The following is a 27,390-nucleotide window of genomic DNA, read 5'->3' as shown; positions in this document are numbered from 1 at the left end:
TTTCACATGATAAATCATGAGATAACTTTTTCTCTCTGAATGTAATCTGGCCCATTGTTGGACTAGCTGAGCGACCTGGAGTTTTCCTAAGCCAAACAACTCCTGTGTGCATAGCTTGTGCATATGTACTGAAAATTATACGAAATCATGCCACATTAAAATGCTTATTTTAAGGATAAACAATGTAGGATTTGTTGTTTATTAAAATAAGCAAATGTTCAATGGCCTGAATACTTTGCAAGGGAACCTCCTTTTTAGCGTGCACCTTTATAGTCAATAGCATACACCACTCTTTTTTGTAAACTAAAACCCACTTTTTTTTCTCTTACTGCCTACCTAAAAGTGCATTTGACCTAGTTTTTTTCTTTAAACCCTTTGCTTTACAATTATGTAGATTCAACCTTGTCAGCAAGGAAAGTGACAGTATGCATGTCCAGGTTTAAGGGTAGATATTTATAAATGGTATATAAAAAGGGGTTACCTGTAGTGTAACTAACCTGGTCAGACAGCCAGGAGTGATTTAAATGTTTTTTTCTATTGTAATTTTACGTGCTACGTGCAGTCTGTTTATAGCATTTTCTAAAATGTTGTTTTTCAGATTACCTCTGTATTTAGCCTTTCTCGTCATCAGTCTTCTCTTCTTAGTGGTGAACTTGACTTGTGCCATTTTGGTGAAGACAGACTATGCAGAGACAAAAGTCATTGTATCCATAAGAGTTGCTATCAATGACACCCTATTTGTGCTATGCGCAGTATCCCTTTCAGTATGTCTTTACAAGATATCAAAAATGTCACTTGCTGGTGTTTACTTGGAATCAAAGGTAACTTATGTATTAGTGAATGTCTAAAATTTAGGGATGTGCCAAACCCAGAATTTTTGAATTTGGTCAAAGATTCAGGATACTACAAATAGTGTTGGCATATGACATGCCAGTGAAACATTTAATGATACATATTTTTACACAAATTAAGGGTGAAAGTGGTTGCTAAAAGAATGTTAATACAGGTATGGGATCTGTTATCCAGGATGCTTGGGAACGGGTTTTCCAAAAAACGTATCTTTCCATAATTTGGATCCTTATATCTTAAGTCTTCTAGAAAATCAAGTAAACATTAAATAACCCCAATAGGCTGTTTTTCTTTGCATAAAGATTAAACATATAGTTACATAGTTACAAAGTTAAATTGGGTTGAAAAAGTTCAACCCCTCCAAATGAAAACCCAGCATCCATACACACACCCCTCCCTACTTTTAATTAAATTCTATATATCCATACCTATACTAACTATAGAGCTTAGTATCACAATAGCCTTTGATATTATGTCTGTCCAAAAAATCACATTCACAGTGGTTATCCAGCACTCTATATGCTAATTAATCCTTTATCTTGCTTGGGTGCACGCAACAAGTATGTTCACCTTCACATACCTCCAATTCAATATGTACACGAATTGCAGCACTCCAATTTGGTATTAAAACCGCTTTTATTCCACAAATAGCATAGCGACGTTTCGGATGCAACAGATCCTTTTTCAAGCTAAAAACAAAGTATCATCATCACTTCCTTTATACCCACAGACCCCTAGTGGTAATCACATAGTATTGCATACATTATACATTACTAGATCACACTCTCATTGATATAGCTTTACTTGTAAAATAAATATATCTCCCATGTATTCCAGGTATCAAACACCTAGGACATAATAATTAGAATATCTTAGAATATCTTATCTCAATAGGAGAGATTCAATCGGCAGTCTATTGGTAATTCATTCAGTGGTCTATTCTGCATCACCAATCAGTGTTTCCTGTCGATGTTCTATAGGGGATAAGGAGTATAGGAAGATAAAAGCAATAATTAAAACAGAATAAATACTTATTAAAAACAATACATGACCCATCTATATTACTGTACTTAAGTCGTATTCTTTGTTCATACCCTTAGGGCTTAAAGTCTCAAGTCTACATATCCAACTTGCTTCACATTTAAGTAATAATTTTGTACGATCCCCCCCTCTCCTGGGTTTCAGCACTTGCTGCAATACTTGGAAACGTAACTGTGCTACGGCATGACCAGCCTCAATAAAATGTAGGGCTACTGGGCTTTGTTTCACTTTTCTCCTAATATCTGATTTGTGTTCGCCTATTCTATCTTTTAGTGGTCTTGTGGTTTGTCCCACATACATAAGTCCTCGAAAATTGCGATTTTGGAACTGATCGCTTTATGTGGCACAGATTTGTACGTAAAACCAACGGACAAAAATACCTTATTATTACATTCTTCTTTCTATCCATCCCACATAAAGCGATCAGTTCCAAAATCGCAATTTTCGAGAGTAAAGAGGATTGTCTCAGAAAAAGATAATTTAACTGTAAGACTAAATGAAATGGAGAAATTTTTTTTAAATAGGGGTTACTCGGGCAGAACCCTTGAGAAATGTAAAGGGGAAGTCATGACTGGACAGACCACTAAGAAAAAGACCATGAAAAGCAAGGATGATAGAATGATTTTCTCCAGTAAATTTAATAATCTATCGAGCCATATTGGCAAAATTGTCTGCTAGCATTGGCGTTTACTGGGTGTTGAGTTTCCCTGTTTGAATATATTCCAAAGACCGCCAAGACTTGCATACAAGAAAGCATGGTCTCTGAGAGACAGACTTGTGAAGGCTGATGTTGGCCCAGAGAAAGTATCCAGACAGGAAACTCTGGGAGTGTTGAAAAACGGTACTTTTCCCTGTCTGTCATGCAAACATTGCAACAGCTGTTTAAAAGGGGATACTGTTTATCATCCTCATAGAGGTACAGCGATTAAGATAAAAGGGTATCATACCTGCTTGTCCTCGTATGTGGTCTATGCTTTAAAATGTCCTTGTGGACATTTTTTAGTGGTCTTGTGGTTTGTCCCACATACATAAGTATGTGGGACAAACCACAAGACCACTAAAAGATAGCATAGGCGAACACAAATCAGATATTAGGAGAAAAGTGAAACAAAGCCCAGTAGCCCTACATTTTATTGAGGCTGGTCATGCCGTAGCACAGTTACGTTTCCAAGTATTGCAGCAAGTGCTGAAACCCAGGAGAGGGGGGGATCGTACAAAATTATTACTTAAATGTGAAGCAAGTTGGATATGTAGACTTGAGACTTTAAGCCCTAAGGGTATGAACAAAGAATACGACTTAAGTACAGTAATATAGATGGGTCATGTATTGTTTTTAATAAGTATTTATTCTGTTTTAATTATTGCTTTTATCTTCCTATACTCCTTATCCCCTATAGAACATCGACAGGAAACACTGATTGGTGATGCAGAATAGACCACTGAATGAATTACCAATAGACTGCCGATTGAATCTCTCCTATTGAGATAAGATATTCTAAGATATTCTAATTATTATGTCCTAGGTGTTTGATACCTGGAATACATGGGAGATATATTTATTTTACAAGTAAAGCTATATCAATGAGAGTGTGATCTAGTAATGTATAATGTATGCAATACTATGTGATTACCACTAGGGGTCTGTGGGTATAAAGGAAGTGATGATGATACTTTGTTTTTAGCTTGAAAAAGGATCTGTTGCATCCGAAACGTCGCTATGCTATTTGTGGAATAAAAGCGGTTTTAATACCAAATTGGAGTGCTGCAATTCGTGTACATATTGTCCAAAAAATCATCCAAGCCATTCTTAAAGGCATTAACTGAATCAACCATCACAACATCACCCGGCAGTGCATTCCACAACCTCACTGTCCTGACTGTGAAGAACCCCCTACGTTGCTTCAAATGAAAGTTCTATATCTTCGTTTGAATAAATTACATGGTACTGTTTTATTATTACAGTGAAAAAGCAAATCGTTTTAAAAAAGTTGGATTATTTGATTATATTGGTGTCTATGGGAGACAGGCTACCCGTAATTCGGAGCATTCTGGATAAGGGGTTTCCGGATAACATATCCTATACCTGCAGTAATCTAGTTAAATAGCATATATTTTGAGCTAGAAAAAGATTGATCCATGATTAGTCTGTATGATCATTTTCTTGTGAATAGCATCAGATGGTTGGGAATAAGTATTAGGTCTAGAAATTTACACTATGACACTATAATATTTGTCTTAATTTAAATTAATGGTATACTATAATGCATGTAAACTTATATAAGCACCAAGCTTACAAACCGTTACACCCAGGTCATGAAAGTGACATGGTAGGTATAGGTATGAATATGCTGGCCTAGATTGTATATGGAGCAGGTAGTACATCATCTAGTTTTTCTTACACAGTGTTTGATGTGGCCCAGCATCTACTTCTTTCATGGAAGTAAATGCTAGTGTAATTTCACACACTTCCCTAGCAAACAACTTATGAAGCTATGTCTTAATGTCTTCCTTGTCTCTAGGGATCATCTGTATGCCAAGTTACTTGTATTGGAGTGACCGTAATATTACTTTACACTTCAAGAGCATGTTACAACTTGGTTGTCCTCTCCTTATCAGATTCACGCTACAGTTCATTTGATTATGACTGGTACAATGTATCGGATCAGGCAAGTATCAAGTGTTTGCTTGAAAAAATTATGAACCCTGACTGCTTTTAGCTTTTGAGCTGAATATAAATCAAGTGTAAAGGAGAAAAAAAGCTTTGAAAACACTAATTCAAATTTGTGAGTTTTCGCGCAAAAATTCTTGAATTTCAGCATTGATAAATCAGCCCTTGACTGTTATAAAATGAAGTGATGTTAGATTTTCTTACCATTAGTGAGAAAACCTTCGAAAATATAGGATACAATACAAGCCATATTGGTTAACTTTGATTTTGGAAATATTCTGTTCCAGGCATATTGGCAGCAGGTGTTTCTCTGGAAAACACAAGGCAACCCATGGTTCTTGGCCATGAGAGCAGTGAGCTTGTGGAATGCCCTTTTGGGTGATGTGATGGCAAATTCTATTAATATATTTAATCGGAGCTTAGATGTCTTCTTGCACAAGTAGAATGAATATCCAGGGCTAGAGTTAGTTCTGTGTGTGTATCTACAGATAGCCACACTTCTAAGTACAGAATTAGAACTTCAAGCAAACATAATTAATACAATTGCAGTCTACCTGTACATTATATGTGAAATATTATAAGTTACAGAGGAGGTACATAACCATATAAAAGGACGAGGCTGAAGGCCAAGTGTTTTTATACATGTCATGGAACTCCAAGGTGACTTTTAATATCCTCATATTTTGCAACAGGGGGTACTTTATTTATTCTAATACACAAGTTTTAGTGAGTCATGAAAGAAATGACATTACTAAACTCTGATTATAACCAATTACATCACTTAGCACCATTTATAAGGATATAATTTACAGGTTATTCATGGCTCTTGTGTATTATTATTATTATTATAGAAATATAAATATTTGTAGATCTCTTTGGTTCTTGACAATGAAAGATAGGTTTTGAAATAGATTTGTCATGTGTAAGGGTTAAACTATATGAATGATACAGTAGTTTAAAGAGTTAAAGTCATACTTTTTACCTAAAAAGTGTACAAACTACAAAAATCATTCTTTATACAATGAGCACATTATTGCGAATTGTCATCTTGTGGCATCGGACCTCAGTCTGTTTCTGTGCAGGCCACTACTGCCAGTTCTCTTTGTATCTATGAACACGCCCATATCTTCCAACAATCCAAAAAAAACATACAATTGGTTGGGTAATTGTCTCCTGATTAAGTTTGTCCTTTCATATGTTGAATATGTTAACTAAAGTAGATTGTAAGCTCCCACTTTGGCTGGTATTGATGTGAGTGTTGTGAAATTTCTATATTGTAGTATTTGTACAGTAAAGATTATATTAATTACAACAAAATGGGCAATTTTACTTCTGTTTTACTTAGTTTATTAAAGGTTAAGTTTATTAAAGGGATACTGTTGGGAAACATGTTTTTTTCAAAACGCATCAGTTAATAGTTCTGCTCCAGCAGATTCTGAAATCCGTTTTTTAAAAGCACAAACAGATTTTTTTATGTTTAATTTTTAAATTAGCCATGGTGTTAGACATATTGTCAGTTTCCCAGATGCCATCGGGTCATGTGACTTGTGCGCTTATAAACTTTAGTCACTCTTTACTGCTACACTGCAAGTTGAAGTGGTATCACCCCCTACCTTCTCTCCAATTGCGGCCCATTTTCAAATTTACACCGGTCCTCAGCCTCCATCATGAAATTAATAATAATGCGGCCCAACAGCATAGTGCGATCAGGAATCGCATAGCTGTAGCAGTAATATTTGGGCACATTAGTGAAATGATCTTCCACTTGGTCTATACTGCTGCCTGTGTGCTGAAGGTGTTAGCAATAGACACGTACTGGCACGTAGTGATGCACCGCTCTCCCATACTTCTTTAGGGCTGAAGGTGCAATAGAAGTACTGAAGTGCCAGTACAGTAAACTAAAGAAGTATGTGAGAGCGGTGCATCACTAAGTGCCAGTACATGTCTATTGCTAACACCTTCAGCACACAGGCAGCAATATAGACCAAGTGGCAGCTCATTTCACTAATGTGCCCAAATATTATTGCTACGGCTAAGCGATTCCTTGTTTAGATGAGTTAAAGGACAAGGAAAGTCTAAAATAGAATAAGGCTAGAAATGCTGTATATTGTATACTAAACATAAGCATATTGTAAGCTTATAAGCTTACTGCACCACAAAGCCTAATCAAACAAATGATTTATGCTTTCAAAGTTGGCCACAGGGGGCTTTAATCTTGTAACTTTGTTAAACATCTTTGCCTGACCATGACCCTGAGCACATGCTCAGTGTGGTCTGGGCTGCTTAGGGAGCGTCTTAAACAAAGCTGCTTGAATTCTGCATGGCTGGTAAGGGGGCTCCCCCTGCTGTTCATAAGTATGATTGTTTCCCTGCTGAGCTGTTAGGGACCATCATTTATCCACAGCAGTAAATGAAGGAAGAATTTCACTGCATACAGTCAGATTTCTTATAAAAACGGTACACATTTTTTAATTAAAGTATATTGGAGATAGGTTTCTTTTTCATTAAAGAAAGTAAAAATGGGATTTTATTTTTTTTCTTTCCTTGTCCTTTAAATAATGTTAATGGTTGACAGGCTGAATGGTTGGCCCCTACACATTTTCACCTCACCAAATCTGGCCCTGGTTGCAAAAAGTTTGGATACCTCTGGCCTAGGTCATGGTAAAATACAATGGGAAGGGCAGAAACAGTAGCTGTCTCAAAACAGTTCCATCCTGAAGTGCTGGCTCCTTCTCAAAGCTCAGAATCGGGCACAAAGCACTGAGATTGCTGAATGCACATCAATATAACAGCTGAAAAAGAATAACATTTTAAATGGTAGAGTGAATTATTTGCAATGTAAACAGTGTAATTTAGAAATAAAAACTAAACTTTAAGAAATATTATATCTATATAGAACTTTAAACCAGTGTCTACAAAATGTCTAAAAATATCAGGTTGGCTTTAAGATCAACTCATATGAATTATTATAAAAAAATTGTGATTTATTTATTTCTTTATACATGTATTTTTATCTTTACAACTTTGCTGCTGCTCTGTCTCATGTCTTTAAAGCATGCCTGTGTGGTTGTTGTTCATGGATCATTGTAAACTTTGTCTGATATATCCAACCCTTCACACACTTAATGCATAAATTCTAGTATGTGTGTTAATGCTATACATGTACCTCATTTTCTGAATGGCAATTACTTATAATAAATGATGTCGCTGTATCTGTAATTAATACATTTTTCCTGTACTATTTTCCTCATCCCACATTAATTTTTTTTTTAAATGTATGATTGAGCAGGCAGATTTGAAATGCAAGTTGGGAGATGCTGGATATGTTGTCTTTGGTATAATTCTGTTTATCTGGGAGCTATTTCCAACAAGTCTGGTGGTGTATTTCTTCCGAGTTCGAAACTCTGCGCAAGACATGGTGAGTATTAAAGGAATTGTTCAGTGTAAAAGTAAAAACTGGGTAAATAAATGGGCTGTGTGAAATGAAATTTTTTTTCAATATAGTTAGTTAGCCAAAAATGTAATCTATAAAGGCTAGAGTGATGACTGGATGTCTAACAGAATAGCCAAAACCCACCTTTTTGCTTTGCAGTTCTCTAATTGGTTAACAATCGGTAACTAATCAGTGACTTCAGGCAGAGCCATATGGGTCAAATCAGTTTGCTTTTGAATCTGGCCTGCATACTACGGTCAAAAGCAAACTAACAGTTATATCCCATGTGGGCCCCCCTTCAAGTTGTTGACTAACGAAGAGTTTGAGATGCAAAGCAGGAAGTTGGGTTCTGGCTATTATAATGTATTACATCTAGTCACTCCAGCCTTTATAGATGACATATTTGGTTATCTAACTATATTAGTTATATTTTTTTATTTAGCACAGCCTATTTACCCAGTTTTTATTTTTTACACTGAACTGATCATTTAAAAGCCATTTTTTAGGATATGAGCCATTTTTCATGAATTTACCTTAGTATAGTGCTGTCCAAGGGGTGGGAGAGGCACATAGTCGTCCAAATGATGTGGTTGCAGCTGGAGTGCAGCTTACCTCAGGACACAAGTTTGTCTTAAGTGAGTACTAAGGGGTGCCCATTAGCACCCTTTAGGTAAATGACTCCTAATGGGTGGAACACATATCCACTCCTATAAATGCATCACCAGCAACCTAAAACCAATGCAACTCGTTGCTCCATTTTGCACCTATTGGCAGAGAATACCAGACAGGCTAGTTGCAATTTGCAAAAAAACAGGCTGTGATCACACAGTGACTTTAATTTAATAACAAGCAGTCATACAAAGAATCCCTATAAACTGTTGTTTTATTAAAGGAACAGTTCAGTGTAAAAATAAAAGATGTTTCTAATATAGTTAGTTAGCCAAAAAATGTAATCTATAAAGGCGGGAATGACTGGATGACTAACGTAACAGAACTACCTGCTTTGCAGCTCTCTAACCCTGAGTTAGAGAGGGGGCCACATTGGACATAACTGTTTGCAATTGATCCTTAGCATGCAGATCAAATTCAAAAGCAAAAAATTATGACCCATGTGGCCCCTTCAAGTCACTGATTGGTTGCTGCCTGGTAACCAATCAGTGAAAACCAAGAGAGCTGCAAAGCAGGAAGTAGTGTTCTGGCTATTATGTTAGACATCAGGTCACTCCAGCCTTTGTACATTACATTTTTGCCTAACTAACTATGTTGAAAACATTTTGTATTTTGCAAAGTTTTTATTTTTTTACACTAAACAATTCCTTTAAATCTATTTTATTTCCATTCTATTGCTATTGAAACCTTCTAGTGTGTCTTTTAAAAGTTTATTGAACCAAAAACCAGAAAAGTGTATACAGACAGTGTAGTGTGTTCATCCATCCATCAAGGCATCAGTTACAAAACAAATCAGTGAAGTTTGCTTTATTATAGGCTTCTAGAAAGGGCTAAACATAGCATGAATCTGTCCTCATTTTTAGCAGAAACACCATAATAGATGGTTCTGAACTCTATTTAGGCACCTTTAAGCTTTTATATATTTTACTTTTAACTGGTCAAGTAAGTTTAGTGATAATCATATTGGTTTTTATACTTTCAGACAAATCCAGGAATGGTCCCTGGTTTTAATCCCAGATCTTATTTTTTTGATAACCCTCGAAGATATGATAGCGATGATGATCTGGCTTGGAACATTACACCACAAAGTTTGCAGGGAAGGTATGATCTACCAGTATATTATAATAATGGCTAGTTATTACTTGGTAGTATTCTGTGACGTAATTCAGAATTTTTTTTTTCAGCTTTGGGCCAGATTATTTTGACTGGGGAAATCGAAATAGTTTTGGATCACAAACAGGATCGCTTCAGAGAGACTCCACATAAATCAGAGAAATTAAGCCTTGAATGGATTTTTTTGTTTTTACTTTTTTTAGTTCTAGTTACAGCAAAGACATTTTAATTTCTTCTAACACTGGGACCATTCAGCTTGCACATGTGTATTTGTAGAGAAAGTTATCAGTCATTCAGTTAGTATTTATTTTTTCTTTAACATTTTTCTTTTAAATAGATTTTACTGTTTCACTTTTGGTCTGTATCGGGAGCATACAGAATATGCAACAATTTTTGTGAAATAAGATAAGGCTAATACTAAAAGATACAGTTTAACGGGAAAGTATTGCTAACATCTTCATGTATGAAGGAAATAAATTGTTCAGAAAAACTTGCACATTATTTTTTATAATAGTTGCTAAGTGCAATATAATGTTTACTTACAGAGACCTGCATTAATTATTTTGCAAATGTTGGAAATGTATAAGTAATATATATATAATGTTTTATTCTTGCATCAAATGAAGTAAGTTTTAAACAAATTAATGTTTATTAATAAACTACAGTTTTTTACTGGAACAGTTTTTTAAATATATTACCCATCGTGCAAGACTTTGCTCTTCTCTCCAATACTACTAAGGAGAGTTTGGTCTACCAACTTTCAAAAAAACTAGAAAAAATTGAAAAATTGTTTACATTTTGGAGTAGTTCACCATTGAATGAATGTGTAGTATGATGTAGAGCGTTCTATTTTGAGACATCAGTGCAATTGGTTTTCATATTTTATTATTTGTAGTTTTTAATTATTTTTTCTAGCTTTGCAATTTCAGCAATCTGGTTTGTAGGGTCCAAAAAACCCTAGCCACCATGCATTAATTTGAATAAGAGACTGGAATATAGGAATAGGAGAGGGCCTGAATAGAAAGAAAATAGCCTTGCTGAACATTTGTTTTTTAGTTGGGATCAGTAAACCCCATTTGAAAGCTGAAAAGAGTCAGTAGAAGAAGACAAATAATTCAAAAACTATACATAAGAAAAAATGAAGGTCAATTGAAAAGCTGCTTAGAATTAGCAATTCTATAACACTAAAATTAACTTAAAATTGAACCTTTTAAATTAACGTGGTTCATAGCAAATCAATACAATGAATAAGTATATAGGAAAAACACAGAACACATGAGATGATATCTTCATTTGCAAAGTAAAGGCAGCACAGTTGTCAATTTATTTAGTGATTCTTGGCTGATATTAAGAAAAAGCATTTAACAATGATTTGAAAACTTTTTTTATACTAAAATCTTGTGATTGTCCTCCAGGTGAGATAAAGCATATCAAATGATAAAACAATAATTAAAGTAAATATCAAACATGTACTGTGACCCAGTGGCAAAATAAGGGTTTTACAAATGATAAAAGTCTAAAATAAATATGACTTACATAATAAAGTAAGGGCAGGAACACGTAGACCGTAAACTATCTTACCATATCTTAGTTGTAAATTTTATTGAAAAAATAGTCCAATACACTTTGACAATATTTTATACATAAAAATCTTAATGCTGTGTCAAAATTCCCATTGAATAAAATGTACATGGTATTTACCACACTAGCTGTAAAATATAATTAAATTTTTTGACCAAGGCCTCTTTATTATTACTTTTATTTAGACAAATCTTGTAAGAAATACCTTACATTTCACTATTTCTACTGTCCTAAAATATCAGAATTGGTCACATTTTGCAGAATATCATAATCGGTGTAGAGAAATGTGTAAATAATGTAGAATTGCGGTGTCCCTTCCAGTCCTATATGATTTTGCTGTTTTTTTTTATAGAAATTAAAATGTAACATACTGTTGCCCTACACTGGTAAAAGTGTGTGTTTGCTTCAGAGGCACTATTATCATTTATATAAATAAGGTGTTGTGTAGTCAAGGGGGCAACAATCAAGTTGATAGAGGGCTAAATGACACAGTTTAAATTGCAAATTAGCTATGGCATATATACAAAGGGTATAATTCTTTAGCAGGAATTGAAACCCATTGTATTTTACAGAGCTATTCTGCTATGTAACCTGTGCTACCTTAGCCCCATTTCAACTTGTAGGGCTGTCCCCATGGCTACACAGCAGCTTATTTAAATAAACTATAGTAGTGTTTCTGAAACCAACACCGGTCAGTTCGAATTTCTAACCACTGCAGCACAAATGTAGCGCCCCCTCAAAGAGAAACATGGGGATCAGCTAGGCAATATAAAAGCATTGGGCAAATACTATTGGGGAAAATTATAAAGCACATTCAAAGATATTTAAAGGTATATTTTATAAAGTGTATTGACCATGCCTACATGAATGTAGATTAGGACGGAATTCAGTGAGGTTAAATGTTCACATGGCACCATGGGTGTCTTAATAGATTTTTCGTTAAATAATAAGTAAACCTTTTTTATTTTTTAAATCTCTATAGAGACTTTAAACAGCCCTTCAAAATGACATATCTACTTACATTGGAGTCTGATGTCTTTTCTAAGAAAGATTATAAAACCTGCTACTGAAATTGGTAACTTTGTAGCCTGAATCTCCGCCCCCTTAATTATACTGAGCCTCCTTGCCTTTTAAACAGGAAGTCGGTGAAAGAGCTGTTTACTGCGCATGCTTGATTAAATTCTATTGGAGGAGGAGGCAGGAAACATGATTGTCCAACTTCCTACTCAATGGACAATGAGGCTCAGTATACTTAAAGGACAAGGAAAGAAAAAAAAAATTTTCTTACTTTCTTTAATGAAAAAGAAACCTATCTCCAATATACTTTAATTAAAAAGTGTACCATTTTTATAAGAAATCTGACTGTGAAATTCAGTGAAATTCTCCCTTCATTTACTGTTGTGGATAGGAATTGTCAGATGGTCCCTAACTGCTGAGCAGGGAATCACTTATGAACAGCAGGGGGAGCCCCCGCCTTACCAGCCATTCAGAATTCAAGCAGCTTTGTTTATGATGCTCCCTAAGCAGCCCAGAACACACTGAGCATGTGCAGGGTCAAGGTCAGGCAAAGATGTTTAACAAAGTTACAAGATTACAGACCCCTGTGGCCAACTATGAAAGCATAAATCATTTGTTTAATTAGGCTTTGTGGTGCAGTAAGTTCATGCTTATGTTTAGTATACAAAATACAGCATTTCTAGCCTTATTCTATTTTAGACTTTCCTTGTCCTTTAAGGTGTGGAGCTTCACACTAGATAAGATAGTTGCAGGTTTCATTTTCTTTCTTAGAAAAGACAGACTTAGTGTAGGGAGAGATGTATATAATTTTGAGGGCTCTTTAGAGTCTTTTTAGGGATTTTACAATAACATTGCTTTCTTATACTTTAAATGTAAAATGTATCCCTTTATAGCAAGAGTGATGTTGGAAAAATTAATTGGCAAAGGTTTGAGTATTTGGTTGGTTGCTTAAGTAAGACAAATTATTTATTCACCTGCCAATTTCAGGGGTTTTGAACCCCCCATCAAGTTATACTGGGATCCATCTTGGTGGAGGAACCTGCATTTCTCTGGATCAGCCAAAAATGCTGCACCAAAGTTTGTAATTAATAGGCATCATTAAGTAATTAGGTGCTAATTTACACCAGTGATGGTGAGAAATCCACACATGCAGTACTGTAATGATATACTGCATATCATTTTTTAATTTTAAAATTTTTGGTTTCACTTTAAACACTAACTGGAAATAAACTTTTTTGAAGCTTAAACTAATGCCAATCTATCAGCAAATCATAAGTGAATAGAAACTACTTTGTAACATGCTTATGTAGACCCACATTGCCTCATATAATGTGATATGATGTAGCAACATTACAAAATGTTTTTTTTTTTTTAATCTTAGCCTTTAGCCTTGACTGGTAACAAAGAGGGGAATCCGTTGTATGTGACATGTATGACCACAGAACCTGTGCTAGTAGTGCTCAGCATACATCATGGAAGAAGCTAAGTTTACATCACAGTATTCAATTAATGTCCACATTGTATACAAAGTATACAACAAATGATCATAAACAAAAACTGACAAAATCGAGTAAAACAATAAAAATGCACAATATTTGTATAACTTTAATGGCTTTGTTAAAGAAACAAAAAGTAATAAATAGTCTTAAAAGTTCATGGGTAGTGATGAGCAAATTTTTTTCGCCAGCCATGGATTCTCGTGAAATTCCGCATTTCGGCATATGAAAATCTTTCCACAAAACTGCGGCAAAAATTTGCCATGGAAAAATTCACTGAGAAAAAATGTGCATAAGAGAAAACGCCCATTGAGTTTAAAAAAAATTGACGCCCATTGTCTAATGCATTTTGCAAGTTTTTTGCAGTTTCACACATTTCTCGGCGAAACAGAACAAATTCGCCCATCACTATTCATGGGTGGTAAATTGTATATATATGCATCTTAATTTTTTTCCTTTTCAGTCCAAAGAGATGTGTATAACAAAGCAAAATAAGGAAGCAGAAACAGACCCAGCACATCAACCATTACCTATTGTCATGTAAAAGATACTTGAAATTCTGCAGTTCTTTTATACTTGTTGATAACCTGGAAGAAAAGATATGAAAGCAAAAGTCAATGTATCCATTTCTAAGTGTATACAACACACTGGGGTAAGAAAATAAAATTGATTTGAGTGAAATTAAAAGGACATAAAGATGCAATATGTGTAGTGTAAATCTAACTCAAGCTATACCTAAAAGAAAAAGGGAATTATGTAGTTACGTATGGTGATGCTAAGATCATGCTGTGGTGTTGATTTTCTTTGGGGAAAAGGCCTAGGTTACATAGTTAAATCGGGTTGAAAATAAGACAAAGTCCAACCCCTCCAAATGAAAACCCAGCATCCATATACACACCCCTCCCTACTTTCACATAAATTATATATACCCATATCTATACTAACTATAAAATTTAGTATCACAATAGCCTTTGATATTATGTCTATCCAAGAAATCATCCAAGCCACTCTTTAAGACATTAACAGAATTAGCCATCACAAAATCACCCGGCAGTGCATTCCACAACCTCACTATCCTTACTGTAAAGAACCACCTACGTTGCTTCAAATTAAAGTTCTTTTCTTGTAGTCTGAAGGGATGGCCTCTGGTACAGTGATCCTCTTTATGGATCCCCTGCTATTTGTCTATGTCCTCTAATGTACTTGTAAAGTATAATCATGTCCCCTCGCAAGCGCCTTTTTTCCAGAGAAAACCCCAACCTTGACAGTGTTCCCTCATAATTTAAGTCTTCCATCCCTCTAGCCAGTTTAGTTGCACGTCTCTGCACTCTCTCCAGCTCATTTATATCCCTCTTAAGGACCGGTGTCCAAAACTGCTCTGCATACTCCAGATATGGCCTTACCAGGGACCTATAAAGAGGCATAATTATGTTTTCATCCCTTGAGTTAATGCCCTTTTTTATGCAAGACAGAACTTTATTTGCTTTAGTAGCCATAGAATAACACTGCCCAGAATTAGACCACTTGTTATCTACAAAAGCCCCAAGATTCTTCTCATTTAAGTAAACTCCCAACACACTGCCATTTAGTGTATAACTTGCATTTATATTATTCTTGCCAAAGTGCATAGTTCTGCACAATTTAGTATCATCTGCAAAAATAGAAACAGTACTTCAATGCCCATCTCCGGGTCATTAATAAACAAGTTGAAAAGCAAGGGACCTAGTACAGAGCCCTGCAGTACTCCACTAACAACACTGGTCCAATTAGAAAATGTTCCATTTACCACCACTCTTTGTAGTCTATCTTTTAGCCAGTTCTCTATCCAGGTACAAATACTATGTTCCAGGCCAACATTCCTTAATTTAACCAGTAACCTTCTGTGTGGCATTGTATCAAATGCTTTAGCAAAGTCTAAGTAAATCACATCCACTGCCATCCCAGAATCGAGGTCCCTGCTTACGGTACCTTCTTTTGAAAAGAAATTAAGTTAGTCTGGAAAGATCTATTACGCATGAAACCATGCTGGCACAAACTCATAGTATTATGATTTGCTATGAAGTCCAGTATCTTATCCTTTATTAACCCTTTGAAAAGCTTTCCTACCACTGACGTCAGTCTAACTGGCCTATAGTTTTGAGGTTGAGAACGGGATCCCTTTTTGAATAGCGGCACCACATTAGCAATTCACCAGTCTCTCTGCACTATGCCAGACCTCAAAGAATCCTGAAAAAATAAGTAAAGAGGTTTGTAAATCACAGAGCTAAGCTTGCTAAGTACCCTGGGATGAATACCATCTGGCCCCAGACCTTTGTTTATCTTAACATGTTCTAGTCTCATTTGAATTTCCTCATGTGTGAACCATGCATCATTAGTTGTATTACTAGAATTGGGACTATCAAGAAGGAAACCTTCATTAACTGGTTCCTCATTTGTCTAGCCAGACGAAAAATGTGTTCAGAATCTGCACTTTTTTTTTTGTTTTCATCAACCAGCTGACCCCCCTCTGATATTAAAGGTCCCATCCCTTCCTGCTTCTATTTTTTACTATTAACATATTTAAAAAATAATTTTGGATTCTTTTTACTGCAATATCCTTTTCCATATCAATTTTAGCTTGCCTTATAGCTTTTTTTTGCATGATTTATTGGCCTCCTTGTACTCTAAATGATTTGGCTGTCCCAGCTAACTTAAAAGCCTTAAAAGCACGCCATTTCTTACCCACCTCAACACCAAAACTTCTATTGAACCAAAAAGGTTTTGCTTTGCAACAACATTCCTTGCTTATACATATTCTGACATGTATATTTATTAAGCAGTATTTTAAATACTTCCCATTTTTGTTCTGTGTTTAACCCTGTGTAAAGCATTTCCCACTTAATATGTTAGGTTTACCACAAAAAATGTCCATTTACATGAAATATCCTAGAGGCTAAGACTCAACCACTGGGTTTTAAAGAAAAGCCAGGACACTATGCTGATCATAGTACAGACTGGTTTTGCCTTTATTTGGGCTTAATGCAGGGAATTCTAACCAGCATATGTAGAGCCAGGGAAGTGGATGCCTGAGTGAGACCTGGGATTGCCTTACACACTCTAGTATTGTCCTAATATCTTTGCCAACCCTCTTTATGTTCTATTTTCTATCCTGTTTGCCTCTACAGCATGAGTGGAAGAGAATAATTGTAAAAGAAGAAAATATTAGAAAGTGATGTTGTTAAACTGGCGTACTTAACACTGAAGGCAAGGAATCAAAATAAACAGTGGGGAGTTACACAATATAAAATGTAAAATATAATGAGCAAAAAAAAAAAGTTAAAAAAAATTAGCTAAGTGAATGACAAGCAAGTTGCCAACACTAGGAATTTGACAGCATCGATTCTAAACATACCTTCCAAATGCATTGATTAATGCAACGATTTCCTGACGTGTAAGCTGGAATCCTTTTGATGGGCTATTTTCTGGAAGACTTTGAATTTCTTTTTCAGAGAACAAAATTTTAAGTGCAGTTCCCAATCCTTGCGTCTTTAAGAAAAAATAGGGTTTTATGCTTTGTGAGAAGTGGGTTGTATTATTATACCAATAAATGCCAAGAACAATTAAAATGTTGTAGTGATAAGCAGGTCCGGACTGAGAATTAAAATAGGCCCTGCCATTTCAGGTACACAGAGGCCCAATCAGCCCACATAGAGGCCCGAACAGCCCCCACCAGCCCACTAAATACTGACTTTCTATGGCACCATTTAGCAGCCCCTCTGGCATTTGCCAGAACCCACAGATTGCCAGTCCGGGCCTGGTGATAAGTTTTTGTATAAATCAATCCAATTTCCCGTATTCATTTATGTCCTAACCTTGCCACTGTAACTTACTGTGGGCCTTTTTGCACTTAAAGGAAAACTATACCCCTCAAACAATGTAGGTCTCTATTAAAAGATACTGAGTAAAACAGCTCAGGTGTAAAACCCTGCTTCATGTAAATGTAAATGTTCATTTTGGGGGTATAGTTTTCCTTTAATAACATGATAGACTGTTCTATATTACATAGTAAGTTAGGTTGAAAAAAGTACCTGCCTAACTGCTAAGTGATCCAGAGGAAGGCAAAAAACCCATCTGGGGCCTCTCCAATTTGCCTCAGAGGGGGAAAAAATTCCTTCCTGACTCCAAAAAGGCAATCAAACTAGTCCCTGGATCAACTTGTACTATGTGTTATCTCCCATAACCCTGTATTCCCTCACTTGCTTAAAAGCCATCTACCCGGTTTTTAAAAGCTATCTAATGTATCAGCCTGTACAACTGATTCAGGGAAAGAATTCCACATCTTCATAGCTCTCACTGTAAAAAACCAAACCCATTCCAAAAATTTAGGGGGAATCTCTTTTCTTCTAATGAGAATGGGTGATATTGCGTCAGCTGGAAAGACCTACTGGTAAATATGACAGAGGCTAATATGACATCAGCCCTGATGATAGGACTGTACTGTACTGTTCTAGATATCAGGTGAGATTTCTCATAAACACTTATATACATGTAGGCCCGCATTTCTTATTCTATTAGCAGGTATCTATGAAAAGCAATATATTTTTAACACATACCTGAAGTTTCCCCCATAATCTACATTTGTCACAACCAACGCAATCCATTATGCGAGATATGTTTTTAAAATGCAAACGAAATTCTTCCTGTAAAATAATTAATTTGGTATTAATAAAGCACCATTGTATAGTTTTTTAATTATTTGCCTTCTTCTTCTGACTCTTTACAGTTTTCAATAGGGGGTTACTGACTGACTAACTGAGGCAGCAGCCCAGGTTTCATTGCACCTTGCAGAGCTGTATTTCTGTTTTGAATAAATGGCACTTAGAGGCAGCTTTTTGCCACCTGAGGCACAGTTCTCATGGCAGGAGTGGCTCTGTACAGAAAGGCCATCTCCCATAGGGGCAAATACACTAACCTCCGGAAATTCGCCAGCGATGGCTTCACTCACATCGCCATACTTCGACAGGCGAAAATTCCCCAGGACTAAAAATTCACTAAAATGCGAAGTTGCATCCAGGCCGCCCAACGATGGCGAAGTTTCGCTATCGTTAATTCAGGAAGCAAAGCAAAGTTGCGATAGCGTTGGCTAATTTGCATACGGCGGGAAGTTAAATTTCAATGGGCGTATATGTTGCCGCAAATACATTACACTACACAAGCCCAGGAAACCTTAATAAAAGAAAATAGAGTTGTTATAATGCCCTACACGTAGTATATAGTTTATGTGCCATATGTAAGGAAATGCAGGGGGAAGCCGGGTACCCTAAATAAATTTACGATCAGCCTATAACCCTGAAAAACTGAAAAGTTGCATTTTTGGGACTTAGAAAAATTTTCTAATTTTTTTTGAGGAACTCCTATCTACTTTATTGCACTTCGCCTGGTCTGAGGTGGCAAAGGCAAGTCTGGCGCAAGAGGTAACGTTCATTAAAATCCGCATCTTAGTGAATTTGCGTAGTAACGTCCATTCACCAGAGTGAAAATTCGCCTGGCGCTAGAGTGCGAAGTATCTCTTTCACTAGCGAATTTACGCCAGCGCCCGTTAGTAAATTGGCGAAGTCCCAAAATGATGTCACTTCGCCCATTTGTAAATTTGCCCCATAGAGTCCAATTTTAAGCAAATAATTCAAATTTTTTTAATATGAATTCCTTTTTCTCTGAAAGAATAAAACAGTACTTTGTACTTAATTGTAACTAAGCTGCATGAATGTATATCTGTGGCAAAACCATCCTATTGGATTTTTATAAAATTTTTAATGATTTTTTAGCAGACCACGTATGAAGATTCATATTAAGGAACAATTCTGCAAATCCACAGGTCCCAAGCATTCCGTATAATGGATCCTATACCTGTACTAGCTTTGTAAACAAAGATAAGGTAATGTCTTCTTATTAGAGTGAAAAAGCAAATCAGTTAAAAAATGAATAGTTATTTAAAATAGAAAACTATGGTAAATGACTGCTGTATCTTGGAGCTTTTCGGATAATGGGTTTACAGATAGAGTCAGGTCAGGGTGAAGACACACAGAGCTACTAATAGCAGCTACTTGTTGTAGCTACAAAATACCCTGACATAGACAATACAGAATATTGTCTATTTTGTAGCCGTGACAAGTAGCTGCTACTAGTAGCTCTGTGTGTCTTCACTCTTACTTACACAATACATGTTTTACAGTGTTGTGAAAATATATTTATATGGATTGCAACTTCCAATATTGAACTGATCCCTTCACCTCAGAAAATCAACCCCCTGGTCTTGGAGATCTGTGAACTGGGAGGAGACTTCTGAACCCCCAATAAAAAGTTGTAAATTAACCTGCTTGTGTTCATGCCACTTCTTTCCTTTGCTCTAAGGCTACTCTCACACATCATGTTTCCTCCACGAGGGTTTTGCAATTCAGCCACCCTCAGCTTCACATGAGTATGCATTTACAGGAGCAATGTCAATTTGCTCAGTGTTGATAAGCAACACTGGGGCTTATTTATAAACACTGGGCAAATTTGCACCTGGGCAGTAACCCATGGCAAACAAGGGAAAGTTGTGCTCACCACTATTTTTAAAACCATTAGGCGCGGGGGTGCAATGATACATATAGTCAACTACAAGAGGTCCTCTGCACTCAACCCATTATCAATATATTTAAGACAGAGACATTTTGTGCATACTGCTACTAAAAAATGCCTTACCCTTTAAACAACACAGGGATTGTTTGTCCATATATTGCAATATATTTAAGCTGGCCAACTACGTCAAAGTCATCCCATATCTGGCCAGTCCTACGCTTAATTTTCATCTGATTCAATAAGAATTCAATTGCTTAATTATACATTTTACAAAGGGACTAAGTTTTACCTGCAACTTACTAGTTGCTTTCAAAGTAAAACTCCCAAACTTGGCTGCCCTTTTATTAGACACCAGTGGGATCACCTGACTATAGCTGGGAAGGGTGGGAGCTACAACATGGAGCTGGTCACTGCTCCTGTATAACTATAACAAACAAGGGAAAGTTGTGCTCACCACTATTTTGAAAACCATTAGGCGGGGGTGCAATGAGGGTGTGACCACAAAATACATACTATAGTCAACTACAAGAGGTCCTCTGCACTCAACCCATTATCAATATATTTAAGACAGAGACATTTTGTGCATACTGCTACTAAAAAATGCCTTACCCTTTAAACAACACAGGGATTGTTTGTCCATATATTGCAATATATTTAAGCTGGCCAACTACGTCAAAGTCAGGTGATCCCACTGGTGTCTAATAAAAGGGCAGCCAAGTTTGGGAGTTTTACTTTGAAAGCAGCTAGTAAGTTGCAGGTAAAACTTAGTCCCTTTGTAAAATGTATAATTAAGCAATTGAATTCTTATTGAATCAGATGAAAATTAAGCGTAGGACTGGCCAGATATGGGATGACTTTGACGTAGTTGGCCAGCTTAAATATATTGCAATACATGGACAAACAATCCCTGTGTTGTTTAAAGGGTAAGGCATTTTTTAGTAGCAGTATGCACAAAATGTCTCTGTCTTAAATATATTGATAATGGGTTGAGTGCAGAGGACCTCTTGTAGTTGACTATATGTATTTTGTGGTCACACGCTCATTGCACCCCCGCCTAATGGTTTTAAAAATAGTGGTGAGCACAACTTTCCCTTGTTTGTTATAGTTATACAGGAGCAGTGACCAGCTCCATGTTGTAGCTCCCACCCTTCCCAGCTATAGTCAGGTGATCCCACTGGTTTCTAATAAAAGGGCAGCCAAGTTTGGGAGTCTTACTTTGAAAGCAGCTAGTAAGTTGCAGGTAAAACTTAGTCCCTTTGTAAAATGTATAATTAAGCAATTGAATTCTTATTGAATCAGATGAAAATTAAGCGTAGGACTGGCCAGATATGGGGTGACTTTGACGTAGTTGGCCAGCTTAAATATATTGCAATATATGGACAAACAATCCCTGTGTTGTTTAAAGGGTAAGGCATTTTTTAGTAGCAGTATGCACAAAATGTCTCTGTCTTAAATATATTGATAATGGGTTCAGTAACCCATGGCAACCAAGCAGATAATTTCTTTGAGTGCTCAACCTGCAGCTGACTGGAAAAAAAAACTAACCACTGTTTATAAATGAACGCCACTGTGCCATAAAATATTAGAGATCCCCACATGAGAAATTACTGTTCCTCACTGTGCCATTAGCTTCTTGGTAACACTGCAACATTGTTGCTGGAATTTGTTTCAAATTGTGTCAAATAATTACAGTAAATATCTTTATTGCACCCGCTGATTCAGGTGATCTCCTGCCAGAATTATAGCCAGTAAAAAAACACCCAAAACAGCTTGTACCACTTTTAAGTGGGTTAAATGCAAAGTACCTAACACAGCAAGTACAGGTGGGTAACAGCAAGGAAACATGCACTGAGTACTTTCTAGTGATTCACATGAATTCTAGTTCTTTTTGCAGGGTTCTAATTCAGCAGATGGATACTGATTGCAGTAGCAATATACATTTACAAATAACCATATTTTTCACTAGGAAAGATACCGTTCATTACGATTTTAAATCTCATATTTACCTTTAGTGATCTTGCTTCTTTTTTGTTTCCTGCAAACATGGACTTTTCATCAAAGTGCATTGGAAAAGATCTGGAAAATAAATAATACATATAACATCACAGCCATACTATTTCTCTCAGGTTATGTGTAAACGTGGCTGATAAATCCTGCTGACTGGGCCCCTCTAGAACGAGCTTATCAGCCCAAAAACTATATGCACTAAAATAAGGCATATATCTATCAGATAGGTTTAAAAATCAATGTTGTGGATGGCCTGCTTAAGGGGCAGATGTACTAAGGTTCAAAGTGAATTTTTGAAGTTAAAAACTTCGAATTTCAAACTATTTTTTTGGGTACTTCGACCATCGAATAGGCCTAAATTCGACTTCGATTTGAAGTGAAAATACTTTGACTATTCAACCATTTGATAATCTAGGTACTTTCTCTTTAAAAGACTTCGACACTTCGCGACCTTAAACCTGCCAAATTGCTATGTTAGCCTTTGGGGACCTCCTAGAACATTTGGCTAAGTTTTTAGAAGCCGAAGTGAAATCGTACGAATAAGTCGTTCGATTTGAAGTACGATCGGAGTACGATCGTGCAATGTTAAAAATACTTCAACTTCGAAGTAACCTATTCGATGGTCGAATTTCGAAGTTTTTTGTACTTCGAAATTCGACCCTTGATAAATCTGCCCCTTAGTATATACATACTGTATAGGGTCTGATTTACTAAAACTCAAATTAATCACATTTTATTTATGAAAACAAATCAAACCAAACTCCCTTCCACGAATTTAACGAAAAAAATTCCAAAAAATCGGGCAAAAAAAAATTTGTCTTTATTAAATCGTTGCTGCGAAAACTTGACATTTTTGGATTATTCAGTGCAGATCACGATGTCAAGAAACATCTTCAGGGACATCTGCCATTGACTTTTGAGGTTTGAGATGGCGCATTTTCAGATTTGGATTTTTAGCAGCTTTGGGGTATGATAATTCTCTAAAAATTCGAGTTTTCCCTCTAAAAACTTGACCAGAAAAGATTGAGGCTTGATAAGTATTGTTTAACACTTGAGAAAGATCTCTTGCTCGAAACATGTCATGTTCAAAATAAAAGCACCTCAACTTTTGCAGTAACGACCTGCGTTTGACCATTTATTACCACATTTTGCTTTTTTTGTCATCATATGTTTAACAGAAACTGTTAAAATGTAAAAAATAAATAGGCCCCATAATGTAAGTCATGGGTGTCCAAAAGGTAGATCGGGATCTACCAGTAGACCTTTAGCTGGTGATCAGCAGATCTCAAGACATTGCCAAAAAAACAGCTTGTCTAAATCACCCTCCTGTTTCATGCTTTCAAGATAGTTATTCCTTTAAGGTTACATAAGAAATAGTTGTTTCTTAAATACAGCAATTTACATTTTCCCATAAATCTGTATTTAAGTAATATTTTCCATGGAACAGAATGCTAACAATGCTTTTATGGTTGTAGATCACAATGGAACAACAGCACTCCTGATGTAAGTGATGCGTGTCTATAAAAAAACAATTTATTAATTAAAACCAGTCGGATTGTTTTTCCTCCATTAAGGATGAAATATAACCTTGCTTGGATCAAGTACAAGGTACTTTTTTATTATTACAGAGAAATAATTTATTTGAATCATTTGATTAAAATTAAGTTTATGGGAGATGGCCTTCCCGTAATATGGAGCTTTCTGGATAACGGGTTTCTGGGTAACAGATTCCATACTTGTAGTCAGAAGAAAAGGTTCCTAAGTTCTTCCTCCCTTAGTGATAACCATATTACTAAGTCTTACATTCTGTGGTCTAATAGTTCTGCTTTGTTGCTTCCTGGCCATCACCTTCCATGCCGTTATCTACAGTGTGGTTTAAATTTCACTTCCACTTCTTATAGATCTTCCTGTTGATTTCATAATGCTCTTTCACAAGATTATCCACTAGCTCTTGCACACTTGTGCAATTTACATGCAAAGGCAATTGCTATTCTAAAGACACAAAATGGAAAGCCAATTCATTCTCAAGCAGAGGGCACTACCATGAGAATGTAATCCTTAAAATGAAAGCATTACCACAGCAATGTATAAAATATAGTAGAAACTCAGAGTTGATTCAATAAAAGAAAATACCATGTCCTTCCATAAGTAAACACAAAAATAAAAAGGTTTAACTTAACACATGCCTATTTTAATCTACTACAATTTGTGGCTAATTTTTGTAATACTATACTTAGGGGCAAATTTACTTATGGTCGAATATCGAGGGTTAATTAACCCTCGATATTCGACTGCCGAATGGAAATCCTTCGACTTCGAATATCGAAGTTGAAGAATTTACCGCAAATAGTTTGATCGAATGATCGAACGAAAAATAGTTAGATCGAACGATTATATCCTTAGAATCGTTCGATTCGAAGGATTTTAATCCATCGATCGAATGATTTTTCTTCAACCTAAAAATTGTTCCAAAGCCTATGGGGACCTTCCCGAACGATTTTTAGTTCGAATTGTTCGATTCGAAGTCTTGTCAAAGTAGCCAATTCGATGCTCGAAGTAGCCAAAAAAAACTTTCGAAATTCGAAGTTTTTTTTAGTTCTATTCCTTCACTCGAACTAAGTAAATGGGCCCCTTAGATTGCTGTATTGTTAGTATACATACAACCAGCACAGTCTTTTTGTTTGTCAGTTTGGTTCTGTAGTTTAGCTGTTTTTTTATATGCAGAAAATATAAAATCTATGTCTGTTTTACAACTGCTGACATCTGGAGACTGCAATTCCCACTGAAAATTTGGATCCCTGACCGTTATTAGACACTCTTCCCCTGATTATCTTGCCACTGTATATAACATTTCAATGTACATGCTATGGGGCAGATTTATCAAGGGTCGAATTTCGAAGTGAAAAACTTCGAAATTCAACCATCGAATAGGATAGTACGCCATTCGAAGGATTTTTAAGATTGAACAATTTAATCGTACGATCGTACGATTTTACAAAAAAAATCCTTTGACTTCTCAAAACGTAGCCAAATACTGCCTATAGGTTCTAGGAGGTCTCCATAGGCTAACATAGCAATTCGGCAGGTTTAAGGTGGCGAAGTGTCGAAGTCAGTTTTTTAAACAGACAGTACTTCGATTATCGAATAGTCGAAGCATTTTCACTTCGAATCAAAGTCGAATTTGGCCTATTCGATGATCAAAGTACCCAAAAGTACTTCGAAATTCGAAGTTTTTGAATTCGAATATTCACGCTGACTTCACTTCAACCCTTAGTAAATGTGCCCCTATATGTTTTATTAAAATGTTATCTGGGTTAACTTTAATTATTATCATACTATACATTTTTGGCATATATTGTATCATATATTGTTGTTCCTCTTATGGTTTTTAATCCTGAGGCTTTCAAATTTAAAATTCAAACATCTAGCTGAATTCACTTATCCCAGAAATCAGGCATTTGTTTGAATACCAAAATTAAATATCAGTAGATAGTCTGATTAGAAAGGTCATAAACAAAAATCTATTTTTACAATCAAACTATTCCCAGGTTGTAGGTTGAGTAAAATGAATGGCATTTTATGTTTTACTTTGGAGGTAAAAAATAATAGAAATACAAAATTATTTTAATCAAAATGAATTTTAGATGTTGAAGTTGCAGAAATATTGCCCATTATGACTAAAACTAAACTAATGGGAATTTCCAAACACACCCGCACACCCTAGACCTTCAATAGTGATTTCCTGGTGCACAGCAAAGGAAGGAAACGGCCACCTCCCAAGTCACAGTAACACAAAAATTTCACCGGCACACAGGATAATGCAAGCAGGATTAACCTTGCTAATGTGATTTATTGCAGCATGCAACGTTTCGGGGTTACCCCCTTTGTCAAGCATACAAACACTAATTGCACCAAAACATTTATAGGTGAAAACAGTCACGTGATAAAAAAGTGGGTGTATCTAATTACAAAGTGAATTCATCAATTATTATTTAAAATCCATATAAAGTGCAACAGCTGATATAAATATGAAATTCAATGTCAGTGAACAAGTGGCATCTTGGATTAGCATCTTGAGTCTATAGATAATCCATAAAAAATATTAAAATATCCATAATAGAACGACCATCATAAAATGTCCAATCCAGAAAAGTGTCCAAAAAGGAATAAAAGAGTGTCCATGAACAATGTGTACAAAATATCAAAATGTATATAGAAGTATCAAAATACACAAATAAGATAACAAAGTTAAAAATTGCAACATTATAAGCAAATAATTAGTAACAGGAACAAGGGCTATCTTACCCTATACAGAGGAAGGAATCTATCCCTGAGAGCTTTCTTGGCAAGTCTGGTTATCTAAAAAAGAAAAAAGGACCATTAATGTAATTACAAAAAGCATGACATATTATACTCTTCATTTAATCCTTTGGGATACCGGGACTGCAGAAACCAGATCCAGTAGCATTCCCTCTGTAAGAGGTGTTTCTTTTTATCCATTCCTGGTTTAAACTGCACCTTTTCTAAAATCTGCCATCTCAGCTGGGATAACTGATGACAAAAAACTGAGACTCTATTGGCGAAACATTTTTTTTCAATCAACCCTGTTGCCTGAATTTATCACAGTCGAAGAAGGTTGTGGTAAGGGAGGTAACGGGCGGTAATTTCGAATATTCGATTTGTGCTCATTGAGCCTCACCTTAATGGCCCGACTTGTCTGTCCGATATAAATTAACCCACATGGGCACTTAATGCAATAAATTACATCTTTCGTATCACATGTAAAAAATCCCTTAATCTCATGCCTGGTGCCAGAGTGTGGGTGTGTCACATAGTTACCGGATGTGATTGCGTTGCAATGGCTACAGTTCCTACAAGGGAAAGTACCATTGCTCTGCGTACCTAGTATGTTACGT

General features: G+C 35.9%; 2 protein-coding genes across 5 annotated transcripts in view; one reads left to right on the top strand and one right to left on the bottom strand.

Annotated features, from left to right (window-relative positions):
• The window catches only part of gpr137b.L (G protein-coupled receptor 137B L homeolog), a 34,050-nt gene extending 23,599 nt beyond the window's left edge, over positions 1 to 10,451 (top strand). The window contains exons 3-7 of the mRNA NM_001093524.1: positions 599 to 821; positions 4,410 to 4,556; positions 7,848 to 7,976; positions 9,643 to 9,761; positions 9,845 to 10,451. Coding sequence (NP_001086993.2) covers positions 599 to 821; positions 4,410 to 4,556; positions 7,848 to 7,976; positions 9,643 to 9,761; positions 9,845 to 9,926 — 700 coding nt within the window. The 3' untranslated portion in view covers positions 9,927 to 10,451. The remainder of the gene's footprint in view (positions 1 to 598; positions 822 to 4,409; positions 4,557 to 7,847; positions 7,977 to 9,642; positions 9,762 to 9,844) is intronic.
• A 3,500-nt stretch (positions 10,452 to 13,951) lies between these two features.
• ero1b.L (endoplasmic reticulum oxidoreductase beta L homeolog) overlaps positions 13,952 to 27,390 on the bottom strand; it is a 73,906-nt gene continuing 60,467 nt past the window's right edge. For 3 of the 4 annotated variants that reach the window (XM_041562806.1, XM_041562807.1, XM_041562808.1), the window contains 4 exons: positions 22,474 to 22,543; positions 18,460 to 18,546; positions 17,259 to 17,392; positions 13,952 to 14,454 (listed from right to left, as the gene is read on the bottom strand). In XM_041562806.1, the coding sequence (XP_041418740.1) occupies positions 14,394 to 14,454; positions 17,259 to 17,392; positions 18,460 to 18,546; positions 22,474 to 22,543 (352 nt within the window). In that variant the 3' untranslated portion in view covers positions 13,952 to 14,393. Of the gene's footprint in view, positions 14,455 to 17,258; positions 17,393 to 18,459; positions 18,547 to 22,473; positions 22,544 to 26,779; positions 26,834 to 27,390 lie in introns of those variants that run through there. The other variant, XR_005961248.1, reaches the window with a different exon arrangement.

The sequence above is a fragment of the Xenopus laevis genome, chromosome 5L, assembly GCF_017654675.1.
Source record: "Xenopus laevis strain J_2021 chromosome 5L, Xenopus_laevis_v10.1, whole genome shotgun sequence".
In the NCBI taxonomy this organism is placed as follows: domain Eukaryota; kingdom Metazoa; phylum Chordata; class Amphibia; order Anura; family Pipidae; genus Xenopus; species Xenopus laevis.
The sequence above is the reverse complement of the archived record's forward strand: the minus strand, read 5'-3'. Positions and strand labels throughout refer to the sequence as shown.